This window comes from Girardinichthys multiradiatus, chromosome 4, assembly GCF_021462225.1.
Source record: "Girardinichthys multiradiatus isolate DD_20200921_A chromosome 4, DD_fGirMul_XY1, whole genome shotgun sequence".
In the NCBI taxonomy this organism is placed as follows: Eukaryota; Metazoa; Chordata; class Actinopteri; order Cyprinodontiformes; family Goodeidae; genus Girardinichthys; species Girardinichthys multiradiatus.
Window position 1 is genome coordinate 49362520 of NC_061797.1, and position 13978 is coordinate 49376497.

Sequence of the window (13978 nt, forward strand, 5' to 3'; positions counted from 1 at the left end):
GTTGTCGCCATTTCATTTATAGAACATGTCTCCAACTTTAAAGATGTTTTATTATTTTATTCTGAAGCAAACGACAACTTGGGACAAAATACCAGAAACCTTCAGCGTGAATAGCTGTTCAACCCCAAAAGTCAGTACGTTGTAGAGCAATTCCAGCTCCAAGGACCTTTGGATCAGTCTCCATGAGGTCACCACATCTTCTTACTGGGACTTTTACCCATGGACTTTGACTAGGCCGGTATGCTCTAGGTCATTGTCCTGCTCGAAGGTGAACCTCTGTCCCAGTCTCAGATCACAGACAGACAGGTTTCACTCCAGAATATTAGTGTATTTAACACCATCCATCTCTCCCTCGACTCGGACCAGTTTCCCAGTTCCTGCTGCTGAAAAACATCCCCACAGCATGATGCTGCCACCACCATGTTTCACTGTGGGGATGGTGTTCTTAGGGTGATGGGAGGTGTTGGGTTTGTGCCTGACAGCAGAAAAGCTACATTTTAGCCTCATCTGACCAGAGCTCCTTCCTCTGTACATCTGGGGAGTCGCCTACGTGCCTTTTGGCAAACTTAGAACCTACCATGTTATTTTTACCACTCAGTAATGTTTTTTTCTGGCCACTCTTCCGTAAAGCCCAGCTCTATGGAGGCTTATTGTGGTCCTATGGACAGATGCTCCAGTCTCTGCTGTGGAACTCTGCAGCTCCTCCAGTGTTACCTTTGGTCTCTGTGCTGCCTCCCCGATTACTGGCCTCCTTGCCCAGTCTGAGTTCTGGTGGGCAGTCCTCTCTTGGCAGGTTTGTTGTGGTACCATGGGCTTTCCATCTGACGATGATGGGTCCAATGGAGCTCCAGGGGAACTTCAAAGATCTGGATATTTTTTTATAACTTCACCCTGACTTGTCTGAAGAGCTCCTCGGTCTTCATGGTGTGATGCCTCCTGCTTAGTGGTGCTGCAACCTCTGAGGCCTTGAGCGCCTTGTTGCTGAAAAACGCTATATAAATAAACTTGACTTGACTTTCAGAGAACGTGTGTTTATACTGAAAGATCAATGGACACTGAGACCAGAAGAAGAAGCCCCCTTGTCCAGATCAACAGTATCTTAAAGGATGGATCATCCTACAGCTCATCATTGGCTCCAAGTCAATTGTTCAACTTTTTAAAACGACCTTCAGAATGTCCGGACAGTGACTCGTCAATACTACTTTAAAGGATTACAACTAAGTCTGGCTGCTTGGACGTAAAATATGTAGAAAAAGGAGCTGGATCAAAACTTTTGCACAGCTGCGTATCGATAAAGACAAAACAAATTAAAGCACGTAGATAAAATTCTTGCAGGTGTACTTACTTCCAGCTGTCATCACTTCATGTTCCCGGTCCTCCTCCTCATCGTCCTGATCCTGGTGTCCATCTTCTCTCTCGCGGTCGGCTCTCTCCTCCAGCTCCGCCTCCTCGTCGATGGTGCGAGTGAACGAGTGCTCCTGCGGGTCCATGTCCAGTGAGTCCTGGTTGTCTGAAATCTGCACCAGTAGATCAAATCTATATTTGCAGTTGGGCTCTGAAGGATGATCATATAATGATGTCACAGAAGTTTAGCCTCACGGGTTGGTTGTCCTTTTAATGTGTAATCTGTCTCCCTTCAACACCCTGTTAGTCGCCTTCCAGCGCCCCCATGAGGAAGAACTCACCCAGCCTGGAAATATGTCTAGAGCGTGTTGTCGTTGGGCTACTTTCTGATTTTAATTCACAGTTTCAACACTTTCTGACCCAACTGCTCCTGTGGTAGCGAGCAGGGTGCCTCCTTACCTACAATGAGCTGTCAGTCAGCTGTGTAGCAGAGCTGCAGGAAGTGAACATCCTCCAAAGTTTCTCTCAGAAAAAAGATGATAAACTCGGTGGCAGCTAAAACAGACAGTCATGGCATGGATACTGGAAGAGCGCCACCTATCATTTACTTTAAGGTAAAGCTTCTCATAAAACATGTAATTTATCTACTGTAAAACAAAAATAATAAAAATATGCTTTTAAATATTAGTTTTTTTCAGAACTAACGCCAACTTGGTCTAATTTGTATTGTAGATTTTTGTTTGGATTTTTCACCACTACATGAATCTGTTCAGGAAATAATCAGCTTATGATTTAGAACGGCCTTGCTACCTTTCTGATGTTTCAAATTTTTTGTTATATATTTTGTTTCGTGGCACTAGTGGCCTTTATTTTTCAGTTTTTCTGAAAGTAGGCAGACAGAAAATGGAGCGGGAAGACAGTGAGGACACGCAGCAATGTCACCCGGCCGTGACTCAAACCCGGGACAGCTGCGTCGAGGCCCCTGTACATGGGCCGCGCTATCCCGCTGCGCCACAAGTCGCGCCCTCCAACTTTTGACCCAATATTTCAGTTTTCAGGTTCATCTTAAAAATCAGCCTGCTTCCCCTAGCAGCTAGAGGCTCAGAATAAACGGTTCAGCTCATCGGGTCATTTCATTTTAGCATCCAGTAAATTTCTCGTTAACTCATTAAATGAGAGAGTGTTTGTCACTCACCCGCCTCTCACGGGACGAAGACCTCGTCTGGATGAAGTCCATGTTCTTACAGGCCAACAGGCGGTTCCGTACTTTATAAACGCTGCGGTAGACTTCTGCCAGAGACTTAGAAGGTTGGTACCTGTTGGGAAAACAGAGTAAGAAGATTAGTTGAGGAATGAAGTAAAGCAGGTGTTAAAGTTAGTGGGTTGGCCCACCTTCCCTTCCCACAGTCTTGGTCCAGCAGCCCGGTATGCTTCAGCAGAGCTGCCAACACAAACCTGGACACGGTGTCCAACAGGGACTCGTTATTCAGAGACGCATTGTCCCAGTCTGCAACAGGACACACAGAGCAGTCAGGTCCGGTTCTGTTCAGGTGTAAAGATAATGCAGAGAGCGCCGAGCAGACCTTTACTGATGGCGTAGTCCTGCATGTTGATCCACAGACTGTTCGCAGGTTCTTTAGAGGAACCCAGAGCCAGATCCACCAGAACGCTGAGATCGGGACGCAGAGTGCAGTCGAAAGGCTTCTGCTCCTCGTTCCCTGATAGCGCCGCTTCCAGTAAGGAGCTGATGCAAGAATCTGGAGGAAAACAGGTGATTCCAACGATCCACAGCAGAAACACAACTGAACAATGGATTCTAATACTCTGACCAAACAGAAAACAATCCAACAGTAATTGGATAACTCAGTACCGAGCTGTGGGATGTCTATCTCCAGTCCGTTGCTGAACAGCGGCGTTTTGAGCCAGTAAGCTGTGTCCTGTTCCTCCAGCGAGGTGGGAGCGCCCTGCAGCATCCCGCCGAGGCAGCGGCCGACCAGCAGGGCCACGGTCCGCTCCAGGTCCACGAGCCACACCCAGCACAGCGCCAGCGGTGGTAGCGACATTCCCGAGGCCGGCTCAGCGAAGTCTGAAGTACCTGGACAGGTGGGAAGGATCCAGATGTTTAATTTATCTCTTGGTCAGTTCCACCCTGACCTCACACTGTCTGCAGGCATCATCAAGCTTCTGGCTCATATTTGACTGGTCTGCTGGGCAGAACTAGTAGAGTTCATTGAAACAGGTTGGTCTCCTGGTACTGACCCAGCTTTTAAACACAGATGTGTGTTTGGGATCATTGTACTGTTGGATCAGCCAACTGGGTCAGAGTTTCAACCATCTAGCTGCTAAACTGAGGTAAAAATGAAGAATCTGAAGGTACTCCTCCTCCTTCAATACATCCGTTTTGTACAAAGCATTCTAGCACTGGCAGCAAAACAGCCCCACAGCATGATGCCATTCCCACCATGCTTGACAGTTGGCACATAAATCTTTGTCTTAACATCAAACTTTTCCCTGGAGAAGATAGAAATGTTCCCAACTTCTGTAAATGTTATGCTTTCCTTCTTAGATCCTTTATACTGCAAAGAGAAACTACCTGCTGCAGTGAATTGTTTGCAGTATTTTAGCCTTTTCAGGTTAAAATACTTTCTAACACTTTAGCACCGCTTCCAGAGAAGCCAATTAGTCTCTGTGCAGATTTCAGCCTGAATGTTTGTGTGCAAGTCAGAAAAGAATTAATTAAAAAGTGTGCATCGAGTTCTTGTTTTAACAACCAGCAGTTTTACAGTTCTTGTCTAAAACATGTCCATACCTGGATCTAACAGCAGGTAAGAGCCTCCCATTGGATAATTACTCCATAGATAATCATGTTTCAGCCGACAACAAAACTAAAACCCAAACTGAAGCAGTGATCAGCTTCTCATTTCCTTATCAACCACGTCCAGTCGCTGTAGAAAAGATGCTAATTTGTTTCAGAACAGGTCGAATTATCAGCTTCAAGCAAAGAAACGTGAGAAGATTCCTGGAGCTCCTAAAACTGGGTTAAGAACCGTCCAATACATCATTAATACCTGTACGGATAGAGAAGAACTGTCATCTTTGCAGGAGAAACGTGATCAGAACAAAAACCTGGATTGACCCTGATCGGTGATCACCTAAACGGTGATATCAAGTCCTGCAAACCAACAGCAGAACTCCCAGCAATGTTCAACAGTGACAGGAAGAACATTTCCACACAAACAATGAAAGGAACTGAAGGGATCGGGTCAAAACAGCTGCGGAGCCTCAAGAAAACCACTGATTGGTGACGCTAAGCAGAGAAAAATGATTCTGGAGCAACAGAAGAAGGTCCTGTGGTCTGATGAGTCCAGATTGCTACTTTTCCAGAGTGATGGGAGCATCAGGGTAGGAAGAGAGAAGCAAGAAGTGATGGACCCATTATGCCTGGTGCCTACAGTACCAGACCATGGAGGTAGAGCAATGACCTGGGGTCCTGCAGCCGGTCAGGTCCAGGTTCAACCACATTATCTGTCCAAAGACATATTCCAAGAGAACAACACCAGGATTCATCGAGCTCAGATTGTGGCAGAGAGGTTCAGGAAGCATCATCTTCACACATCGGGCACCACAGAGTGCAGACATTAACCCTGTTAAGAAGCTTTGGGATGTGCTGGAGAAGAACGTGCTCACCGGTCTCACTGACTCTCCCATCATCTCTACCAGATCTTTGTGAAAAACTGACTGAACCCAAAGTGAATGTGTGCTGAAATCAAAGCTGAAGATGGCCCAACAAAACTTTAGAGTGAGATTTTTTTTGGATTAGAACTGTACTCTGAATAGCCATGTTAGTTTTCTGTAAGCTGACCATGAAGAGGCCACTGCAGCTCCTGGTCCTCCAGAGGAGATGCAGCTGGCAGCAACCTGTTGAGTCGGTCCAGAGGAGGCAGCAGGTCCAGCAGGTGGCTCAGCAGGGGTCTCACCACCGTCACCGGGAGCAGGAGCAGCGAGTTGATTATCTGACACAACATGCTGCCTGCTGCCGACACGTAGATCACATCTGAAGATCAAATAAGCAATCAATAACATCGGCACTGAACAAGCATGATTATTCATGCAAAAGATAAGGAGGGGAAAGATGAGCTCCACCTCACCTTGCAGCTTCTCTCGTATGCTTCCATTCCAGGAGCTCTCTTTAATTAGAGCAGCAGAGCGGGAGAAGATGTCTGTAGCGTGAGGAAGCAGGAGCTGCAGGTGTTTGTGGAGCAGAGCCACGCTGCTCGAGTTCTGCAGGAAACACGGTTTATCAGGTTATGACTCTGATCTTACCTTCTCACCAACAACAAAGTCAGGATCATGACTATGACTGAGGTCTGAGACTGAGGGAATGTTCTGCAACCACAACTAGGACTGCATCTCCATGATTGGGTACAAAGTAGTGCATGGAAAATCTCCATTAATGAAAATGAATGCTTATCAGAGCCATAAATATATAGGATCAATCATAAATCCATGTCATTAAACCTGGAAAGGCAAACATTTCCAGGAAGTCTGAGAGGACGCAGGCACACAGGAGGGTCTGTACCTCAGTGACGGCGTTGATGTGACAGTAAGCCAGGAGCTGCTTCTGCAGGGAGCAGAGCAGCTGGTGGAGGTGAGCCGGCTGGCTGCTGTCTGACGAGGAGGTACGCTGCTGCAGCTTATCGCTGTTCTTCTCCAGCTCGCCTAGAGCCTGGTCCTGCAGACACAACAAGCACACAAAGAGCTGGTCTAATCCAGGGGTTCTGAAATGTTCAGACTGTGAAGGAGACGGATTGAATAAAACACATAGATTAACCTCAGCATAAAAACAGAAAGGCCTGATCACACAAAGCCACTGTTCCTTCACGTCATGTTAAAATTCCAGACTTTTCCAGAATTCCCAGCCCTGTTTGTCCCATTTTAAAGCATACATACAAAAGTTCAATAGAAATCTGAACTCGTATGTTTTGGTAGGCAGTAGGGGTGTACCGGTATACATATTGGTACTGAAAATATCCGGTGCAGTCCTGTCAGTTCGGTACCGAACGCATACAGCTTTGTTTTCTACCAGAACTCTTGCAGAACTTTTATGTGGAACTAAGAGCTTAAGGCAACGTTCTGCAGGGCAACTTTAAAAACAGAGAGGACTCCCAGTTATCACTGGACTCTGCGGTTTGGGAACATTAAGGTTTCTCATGCAGCTACAGTGGAGAAAGAACCAGAACTTTAGGTCAACACTAATAAAAAGGTACATAGGTGCTCTGCACTGAACTGAACTGAAGCTCCATGAGCTGCTGCTTCTTTTTTCAGCCTTTACCCTTTCAGAGACCTCCATGAGTCATCTGTCTCCATCTTGCCCTATCTTTGACATCATCTTCTCTCACACCCACTACACCTTCTTGTCCTCTTTCACTCCATCCATAAATCTCCTCTAGGCCTCCTGCCTGGCAATTCCAGGGTCAGCATCCTTCTACAGATGAACTCAACATCCCTTCTCTGTACATGTCCAAACCATCTTATTCCTGCCTCTCTGGCTATATCTAACATCTAATATGAGCCGTCCTTCTGATGTCCTCATTCCATCCACCTTCGTCACTCCCAAAGAGAACCTCAACATCTTGATCTCTGCTACGTCCAGCTCTGCCTCCTCCTCAACCACTGTCTCTAAACCATACAACATCGCTGGTCTCACCAACATCTTCTACACCTTTCCTTTCATTCTCCCTGAGACTCTTATCTCACCTTTTCTCCACCTGTTCCAACCTGCTTGGACAGCTGCTCTTGGATTCCTCCAAGAGAAGCTGCATGTTCATGCTGCGTTCAGGTACAGCTGGGACACTAGGTTGTCTAAATATCAAAACAACTCCAAAGTGGTTTCAACATGCTTTATTTTTTAAAAATAAAGCCAATCTTATTTAAAATGTCTAAACATTGACCATTTCCAACTGGATCTACTGGTGTATAATGGGTCTGACCAGGCATTGGCTCTGCTGGCTTACACTACTCCATTCACTGAACTAACAAACCTAATCTCCACTCAGTTTTAGAACATAATAAAATTGACAAATTGAAAAAGATTCTTTGCTTAAAGCTAACTGAAGTAATTTTCTCCTGAACTGAACACCAAAAACAAGACTTAGAAAAAAATGATCCAGAAAAAGTATTTTGAATTGAATTTGAATAAAAAACAATATATCCCATACTAAAGGTTCACTGTTCTGATCCCCCAGTTAAAGCATGCAGCGCGGGTACACTGCGTCACAATCAATGAAACGTTCAGCAGCGGGAAATAAAGGATTAGAGCTGACTCGGTCTGCCTCCTCCATGTTCTGACTCCATCTGCTGCAGTCAAGTCCAACAGGACCATAACGATGCTGGGAAAACGGCTCATTAGTGAATTAATAACTCACGGTGTAAAAGCCCAGGTTCCTGAGCAGCGTCTTCATCAGGATCTCAGCTAAGTGGGTGTCTGGGTGGGCTCCCGTGGTGCCAAAGCTTGGGTCCGGGTACGCTGCAAAGGTCGGACCGGAGGACGGGACATCGGGACCGTCAGGAGGACAGCTGTAACCCAGCAGCGAGGCCACGTGGGTGTGATCCTGGAGGCTTGTCAGGATGATGTCCAGCTGCATCCTCTGAGGAAATAAAATGTCTGATTTTATGAGTTGATTTCAGGTCCTGCTCAGATTAAATATAGGAAATAAACATGGAAACAGGAAGAAGCTGCTCATCCAACACATCAAACTAAACTATTAGTCCAGAGTCAAATGTGGACACGTCCAGCCAATTGTAGGACCATTTCTGCCTACAATTAACCATATCTGCTGTTAATTCTTTATGAATTAACAGCAGATATTACTGTAATCAGGCATAAATGTATCAGCTGCAAATGGCAGGAAAAACAAAATAAATACAAACAAATAAGGAAATATCATTGTGTATTATTCTGCTTTTTAAAACTTATGTGTACTTTTTAATCCATCGATTTGAACGGTTTTCTTCATTCATTATGTTCAGTGCTTCATAAAGTTGGCTCGGCGTTGCATAAAACGTCAGTGGTTGGTTGAGAAATTACTGCAGAATCTCAGATTTCTATCTAGAAAATGGGATGTCTAAAAAAATATGTCGTATCACTGATTTCCTTTCTCTATACTTATCTAGATCAGAAAAATGCTAAGATGAAATGTTTTTCAGACTGATCCCTGCACTGTGATCCTCTGCAGGAGGAAGGGTCTACTGGAGGAGAGAGTTTAAGTGAGCCTTTAAAGAACAAACCAGTTCTCATTCATTTCTGTGGGAACAGAACCAGTTCTGTAACTGGTTTGGCGAGGCAGGGGTGGAGGCAGCAGAGGGGACGTACCTGTCCTTTGGAGAGGCTCTCCCATCTGTCGGGGCCCTGAGGCAGCAGAGAGTGAAGCAGCTCCATCCTCTCCCTCAGTGGAGGCAGCAGCATGGTGGCCCCCACAGACAGCGTCTCGATCACCGCCTGAGGGAAGACATGCGGTCGAGGCTTCAGGAGGAGACCACAGTTTAACGTAGACTAGCTCAACCTAAAGCTCTTTAACTGCCTGATTCTCCTTTAAATACAAACTTCTAGAACATTTCTAGACCAACTATGTAGGCACCCTCAGACCAATGCCTGGTGGAGATGACTCAGATCTTAGGACATTAGAACTAACACAAACAGTGCGATTACTGCCATCTTCTCGCATAGTTTGTGTTGCGTTAACCGTCTCCATCATCAAAACGTACCTCCTGAATCTCGTCCGGCACCGAGGCGTCCATCAACCTGAAGAGTAAGTTCCTCAGCGGCCTGGCCTGCCGACCCAAAATACTTGTTGCCACGCCTCCAGCCAGAGCCAGAGCCAGGTGATTGGATAAAAGCCGAAGGCACAGCTTGAGAAAGTTATGATGCTCCCTGTAAATACGGAGAAAGATTTTATGTGCATCTGCCCCAGACTGATGGCTCGTGTCTGAGCTGTCTGAGCGCCCTCACCTGGACGAAGGGAAGGGCAGCGGGGGAACATCGCTGTTGATGCCGTCACAGTACCGCTCCAGGAAGGACCGCAGGTGAGAGAAGGTGCTTTCCTCCAGGTCGACGCAGTATGGTCGGTGCCAGGCCACCACCTGCCTGTGGAGAAGAAACATCCAATCAAACTGAGGCATCAACTCCTGTGGCTTCAGTTCTAAACACCGTCACTCAAAAACAGAGAGTGTTGAAAGAAAGAGAACGAAGATCATCTATAAAGATCCTGACTTTCATCAACAATCTGAGCTGGGTTACCTTAGCTAGACGTCAGCTAAACACAAAGCATCTCTTAGATTGTATGACTGGATACTCGTACTCGTCATCTTCCGCTTATCCGGGACCGGGTCGCGGGGGCAGCAGACTCAGCAGAGACGCCCAGACGTCCCTCTCTCCAGACACCTCCTCCAGTTCCTCCAGGGGGAGCCCAAGGCGTTCCCAGGCCAGCCAAGAGACATAGTCCCTCCAGCGTGTCCTGGGCCGTCCCCTGGGCCTCCTCCCGGTGGGACGTGCCTGGAACACCTCCCGAGGAAGGAGTCCAAGAGGCATCCGGTATAGATGCCCGAGCCACCTCAACTGGCTCCTCTCGATGTGTAGGAGCAGCGGCTCTACTCCGAGCCCCTTCTGGATGGCCGAGCTCCTCACCCTATCTCTAAGGGAGTGCCCGGCCACCCTACGAAGGAAGCTCATTTTAGCCGCTTGTATCCGGGATCTCGTTCTTTCGGTCATGACCCAAAGTTCATGGCCATAGGTGAGGGTAGGAACGTAGACCGACCAGTAAATTGAGAGCTTCGCTTTTCAGCTCAGCTCTCTCTTCACCACAACGGACCGGCACAGCGCCCCCATTACTGTGGCAGCCGCACCGATCCGTCTGTCGATCTCCCGCTCCATTCTTCCCTCACTCGTGAACAAGACCCCGAGATACTTAAACTCCTCCACTTGAGGCAGGAACTCCCCTCCAACCTGAAGAGGACAAGCCACCCTTTTCTGGTCGAGAACCATGGCCTCGGACTTGGAGGAGCTGATCCTCATCCCAGCCGCTTCACACTCAGCTGCGAACCGCCACAGCGCATTCTGTAGGTCTTGGCTAGATGGGACCAGCAGGACCACGTCATCCGCAAAAAGAAGAGACGAAATCCTCTGGTTCCCAAACCAGACCCCCTCCGGTCCTTGGCTGCGCCTAGAAATCCTGTCCATAAAAGTTATGAACAGGACCGGTGACAAAGGGCAGCCCTGCCAGAGTCCAACATGCACCGGGAACAGGTCCGACTTAGTGCCGGCAATGCGGACCAAACTCCTGCTCCGCTCGTACAGGGACCGGATGGCCCCTAGTAAAGGGCCCCCGATTCCATACTCCTGGAGCGCCCCCAACAGGGCATCACGAGGGACACAGTCGAATGCTTTCTCCAGGTCCACAAAACACATGTGAACCGGTTGGGCAAACTCCCATGAACCCTCGAGCACCCTGTAGAGGGTATAGAGCTGGTCCAGTGTTCCGATACTTCCTGTATTTTCCAACTTGTGAGTTTCCTCAGAGATTTTAGGGACAAACTGTACCATGATGTTGATTACAGGTCCAAAGAAATCCGTTTTGTTTTGTACAAATTGCATTTGTTTTATGGGACTTGTTTGTTTCACAAATGGTGGTTTCAATCAAAAGTTGATCAATACAAAACTAAAACAGCCCAAATGTAATTACCATTTACAAATATTAACAGAGTTTCAGTTGAACAGACTTTTTAAATAATTTTGTAAAGTTGGCAGTTTAATAATCTACCTGTCCAGCTTTTTAGGAATAAAAGATAATTTTCCCATTTTAAAGTGATGTATGGCCATCCTTCATTCCTTTAGCTAAAAGTCCTACTACATGTCATCAGTTTTACATTGTCAACACGGCAGCTGTGTCCTACTGAACTCAGTGCCCAATGACAAAGTTCAGTCTCTCATATTGTTCTTTTCTAGACTGATATATTTTACTGAAATTCTGCAGGATGACCTTCTCTGCTCCAAAATGGACTTTAGTGGTTTGACTGAGGCTACATTAGCGACTGAGGCTGCCATAACAACTGAAGCTATCGTAGCATCTGAGGCTGCCATGGTGACCGAGGCTGCCATAGCGACCGAGGCTGCCATAGCGACCGAGGCTGCCATAGCGACCGAGGGTACAGTTCGCTCAGAATAACAGATTTTACTACTTTAAGGTCAGACTGCCAGCGCCAGGACAAAGTTTAACAAGCATCTCTGAACAACATCTCTGAGTCACTTTCAGCCTGTTGTCTATGAAGAGTCCGAGTTCCGGGTGAGTCGGTAACATCCAAAGACAAACAGGAAGCAGCAGCAGCCAATAGTCTCTGTTTCATTGTTCCTTCTTTTGGAACGTCATTGTAAAGTATGGAAAATATTTTGTCTGATAGGCAACACTGATCCGTTTTATCATATTTTAAAGTTTTATTTTTTGCAGTACGAGTGGCCTTTACTTGACCGTTGCTGGAGAAGCAGACATGTCATGAGAAGGAGGAGAGACTTCCAGTGAATGGACAGAGCCACCATTAGAGTCCACAACAGCTTAGGGGAGGACTGACAACCTGAGCAGACGAGGCTCTCGCTCCACCCAGTGACACTATCCCACATTTTATAGTGGATTCAGCAAACCACAAAGCCCAGATGATTAGGAACCATCTTAGAAGTACAACATATTCCAGTCTGCCACACTGTTATCTTCAGTATTTCTAAAGGTTTAACTAACAACATGAAACCAAATGCTGGAGTTAAATGGCCTCACAAAAAAGAATAAAGAGTTCAGGCAAATAAACTCGACTGAAATGATCAAAGCCCAAAGAAAAACTTTGAAAGACTTTCAGAAATACTGATCGACCACTGGTGAAGACCATTTTTAGTAAAAATAAAATTCAGTATAAATTTACTGAAGGTAATTCTAACAATGTAAGATATATATGTGAAACCTGGAAATAACACAGCAAGCAAGCAAGCAAGGAAGGAAGGAAGCAAGGAAGGAAGGAAGGAAGGAAGCAAGGAAGGAAGGAAGGAAGGAAGGAAGGAAGGAAGGAAGGAAGCAAGGAAGGAAGGAAGGAAGCAAGGAAGGAAGGAAGGAAGGAAGCAAGGAAGGAAGGAAGAAAGAAAGACTGTAATCAGCTCTATATACTGGTCCTTCTCAAAATATTAGCATATTGTGATAAAGTTCATTATTTTCCATAATGTCATGATGAAAATTTAACATTCATATATTTTAGATTCATTGCACACTAACTGAAATATTTCAGGTCTTTTATTGTCTTAATACGGATGATTTTGGCATACAGCTCATGAAAACCCAAAATTCATATCTCACAAAATTAGCATATTTCATCCGACCAATAAAAGAAAAGTGTTTTTAATACAAAAAACGTCAACCTTCAAATAATCATGTACAGTTATGCACTCAATACTTGGTCAGGAATCCTTTTGCAGAAATGACTGCTTCAATGCGGCGTGGCATGGAGGCAATCAGCCTGTGGCACTGCTGAGGTCTTATGGAGGCCCAGGATGCTTCGATAGCGGCCTTTAGCTCATCCAGAGTGTTGGGTCTTGAGTCTCTCAACGTTCTCTTCACAATATCCCACAGATTCTCTATGGGGTTCAGGTCAGGAGAGTTGGCAGGCCAATTGAGCACAGTGATACCATGGTCAGTAAACCATTTACCAGTGGTTTTGGCACTGTGAGCAGGTGCCAGGTCGTGCTGAAAAATGAAATCTTCATCTCCATAAAGCTTTTCAGCAGATGGAAGCATGAAGTGCTCCAAAATCTCCTGATAGCTAGCTGCATTGACCCTGCCCTTGATAAAACACAGTGGACCAACACCAGCAGCTGACACGGCACCCCAGACCATCACTGACTGTGGGTACTTGACACTGGACTTCTGGCATTTTGGCATTTCCTTCTCCCCAGTCTTCCTCCAGACTCTGGCACCTTGATTTCTGAATGACATGCAGAATTTGCTTTCATCCGAAAAAAGTATTTTGGACCACTGAGCAACAGTCCAGTGCTGCTTCTCTGTAGCCCAGGTCAGGCGCTTCTGCTGCTGTTTCTGGTTCAAAAGTGGCTTGACCTGAGGAATGCGGCACCTGTAGCCCATTTCCTGCACACGCCTGTGCACGGTGGCTCTGGATGTTTCTACTCCAGACTCAGTCCACTGCTTCCGCAGGTCCCCCAAGGTCTGGAATCGGCCCTTCTCCACAATCTTCCTCAGGGTCCGGTCACCTCTTCTCGTTGTGCAGCGTTTTCTGCCACACTTTTTCCTTCCCACAGACTTCCCACTGAGGTGCCTTGATACAGCACTCTGGGAACAGCCTATTCGTTCAGAAATGTCTTTCTGTGTCTTACCCTCTTGCTTGAGGGTGTCAATAGTGGCCTTCTGGACAGCAGTCAGGTCGGCAGTCTTACCCATGATTGGGGTTTTGAGTGATGAACCAGGCTGGGAGTTTTAAAGGCCTCATGAATCTTTTGCAGGTGTTTAGAGTTAACTCGTTGATTCAGATGATTAGGTTCATAGCTCGTTTAGAGACCCTTTTAATGATATGCTAATTTTATGAGATAGGA

General features: G+C 46.4%; 1 protein-coding gene across 6 annotated transcripts in view; it reads right to left on the bottom strand.

Annotated features, from left to right (window-relative positions):
• herc1 (HECT and RLD domain containing E3 ubiquitin protein ligase family member 1) overlaps positions 1-13978 on the bottom strand; it is a 76099-nt gene that overhangs the window by 48311 nt on the left and 13810 nt on the right. For all 6 annotated transcript variants that reach the window (XM_047362598.1, XM_047362599.1, XM_047362602.1 and 3 more), the window contains 12 exons: positions 9353-9487; positions 9109-9274; positions 8717-8842; positions 7770-7991; positions 5924-6076; positions 5493-5625; positions 5207-5398; positions 3215-3439; positions 2928-3101; positions 2737-2851; positions 2540-2660; positions 1346-1517 (listed from right to left, as the gene is read on the bottom strand). In XM_047362598.1, the coding sequence (XP_047218554.1) occupies positions 1346-1517; positions 2540-2660; positions 2737-2851; positions 2928-3101; positions 3215-3439; positions 5207-5398; positions 5493-5625; positions 5924-6076; positions 7770-7991; positions 8717-8842; positions 9109-9274; positions 9353-9487 (1934 nt within the window). The remainder of the gene's footprint in view (positions 1-1345; positions 1518-2539; positions 2661-2736; positions 2852-2927; positions 3102-3214; positions 3440-5206; positions 5399-5492; positions 5626-5923; positions 6077-7769; positions 7992-8716; positions 8843-9108; positions 9275-9352; positions 9488-13978) is intronic.